Raw genomic sequence first — 1,888 nt, forward strand, 5'->3', positions numbered from 1 at the left:
ATGCAGGACCACAAGAGCCACGCGCATCAAAATAAAGAATTCTGTGCTTAAATAATAATTTGTAGAATAAATTCTGCACTTGTAAATCCATTTTTGAACTCCAGTTTAATAAACTTCATTTCAAACCACTCTGAGACATCCTTCTTTCAGTTTTGTTTCACGTGCTGTTGTTAAGTCAATATTTACTGGGTGTGGTCCTAAAGTGACTTAATAACAGCACGTGAAACAAAACTGAAAGAAGGATTTTTTTTTTAAACAGAGCAGAGTGAAACACAGGTGAGTTATTTATTCCCTTTCCACCCTTTCTTTGTTCCAGGTTACATTGGTCTTCCTCACCTAGACCACCTTGAAGGGAAGTTTAGTTGATTACATAATTCATCAGGTGAGATTGATACATCAGGTTGTATGTGAGGAGCAGCCAATGAAGGGAAGCCAAAACAGGAGAAATCTCTTTCTAGTCCCTGTCAGGACTCTTGCTGCAGCATTTTGGATCAGCTGAAGGTTTTTCAGGGAGTTTTTAGGACTTCCTGATAATAATGAATTACAGTCGTCCAGCCAGTCTTACATATTTGTTTAATATGTGCGTTGAAGGACATGTCCTGGTCAAACATGACTCCAAGGTTCCTCACAGCATTACTGGAGGCCAAGGTAATGCCATCCAGAGTAAGAATCTGCTTAGATACCATATTTCTAAGCTTTTCAGGGCCGAGTACAATAACCTCAGTTTGATCTGAATTAAACTTATAGATCTTTTTCACTAGTACGTACCTACTTGGCTCAACTTGACTTAACTCGGTTCCGGTCATGTTGATGTAATTCCTGTGCGACATGAACGCCACAACAGCACGTTGAGGTGATGGTAAACCTGCTGCTCAGTCTGGGCCTTTGTGTCAGACTCGGGGCCACAGTGTTGTTTTTTTCTGTACACATTTCCCTCGTTGCCAGGTTTCAAAATGGCGGTTTAGATTTTTGCAAAGGAGAAGCTCTGAAGACTCATCGAGTGACACCACTGACTAGCCAATCGGTGACATGCCGTCTGGTGACGTCACATTTTCGTATCACCTGGATCCCCAGCCGAGTAGGTACTAACAGTAGGTACCAGGCACCACCACCTAATAGAAAACCCCAAAAAGGAGTCGAGGTGTGCAGAGCCGACTCGAGTAGGTGGTAGTGGGAAAGGGTTATTAGTTACAGCACTTTCAGAAAGACGTCTGCTGTAATGAACTGTATACCCCACAGCTGTATAATCCATTATCGTAAATTTACGTAATGAAAAGACAAAAGAAGACTGTTTAATGTTCAGTTTCTATGCTATCTATGCTAGCAAATGTGTGACTAAAGACACTGATGGGCTCTTTTATATTTTGAGAGAAGCCAATTTAGTGTAATAATAGATTCAGGCCGTCATTTTCAGCATCTGCAGCTTTACATAAATGCAAAGTTAGCAGAAGCCTTAGAGCCACAGCAGGAGCTCAGTATATGGGAAATATATCAGCCAAATTCCCGTAAACTTTCACTGGTCCAAGCGAAAGTCAGTCTGCAGCAGAACAACGGAAACATTTGCAAATACAGCAGGAATCTGACTGGACGGGAATTTCCTGTTACGTGTTTCTTTTGATAACCTGTTATATAACTCATCTGCATCTGAACAAGAGCATAAAATTATAAATATTAAGGAGACAAATTTCCTTTAATATCACAAAACTTTTATGGAGGAAAATTGGAAAGTGCCAAACGTTTCATTCTGGCTGAAAACACCTGATCTGAGTGTTGCTGGGTGGCAGGAGTGAAACCGAACTCACACACTGACCACACCTAGTACAGATTGTCTGTAACCTAAAGACAAGGACGAGCAACAGCACATGAAACAAAACTGAAAGAAGGACGT

At 41.0% G+C, this 1,888-nt stretch overlaps 1 protein-coding gene across 1 annotated transcript in view; it reads left to right on the plus strand.

Annotated features, from left to right (window-relative positions):
- The window catches only part of LOC102207890 (uncharacterized), a 15,819-nt gene that overhangs the window by 6,489 nt on the left and 7,442 nt on the right, over positions 1 to 1,888 (plus strand). The window contains exon 3 of the mRNA XM_013912619.1: positions 1,466 to 1,475. Within this exon, the coding sequence (XP_013768073.1) occupies positions 1,466 to 1,475 (10 nt within the window). The remainder of the gene's footprint in view (positions 1 to 1,465; positions 1,476 to 1,888) is intronic.

Source organism: Pundamilia nyererei, unplaced genomic scaffold, assembly GCF_000239375.1.
Source record: "Pundamilia nyererei isolate P.nyererei 1_Seehausen unplaced genomic scaffold, PunNye1.0 scaffold00095, whole genome shotgun sequence".
Taxonomy (NCBI): Eukaryota; Metazoa; Chordata; class Actinopteri; order Cichliformes; family Cichlidae; genus Pundamilia; species Pundamilia nyererei.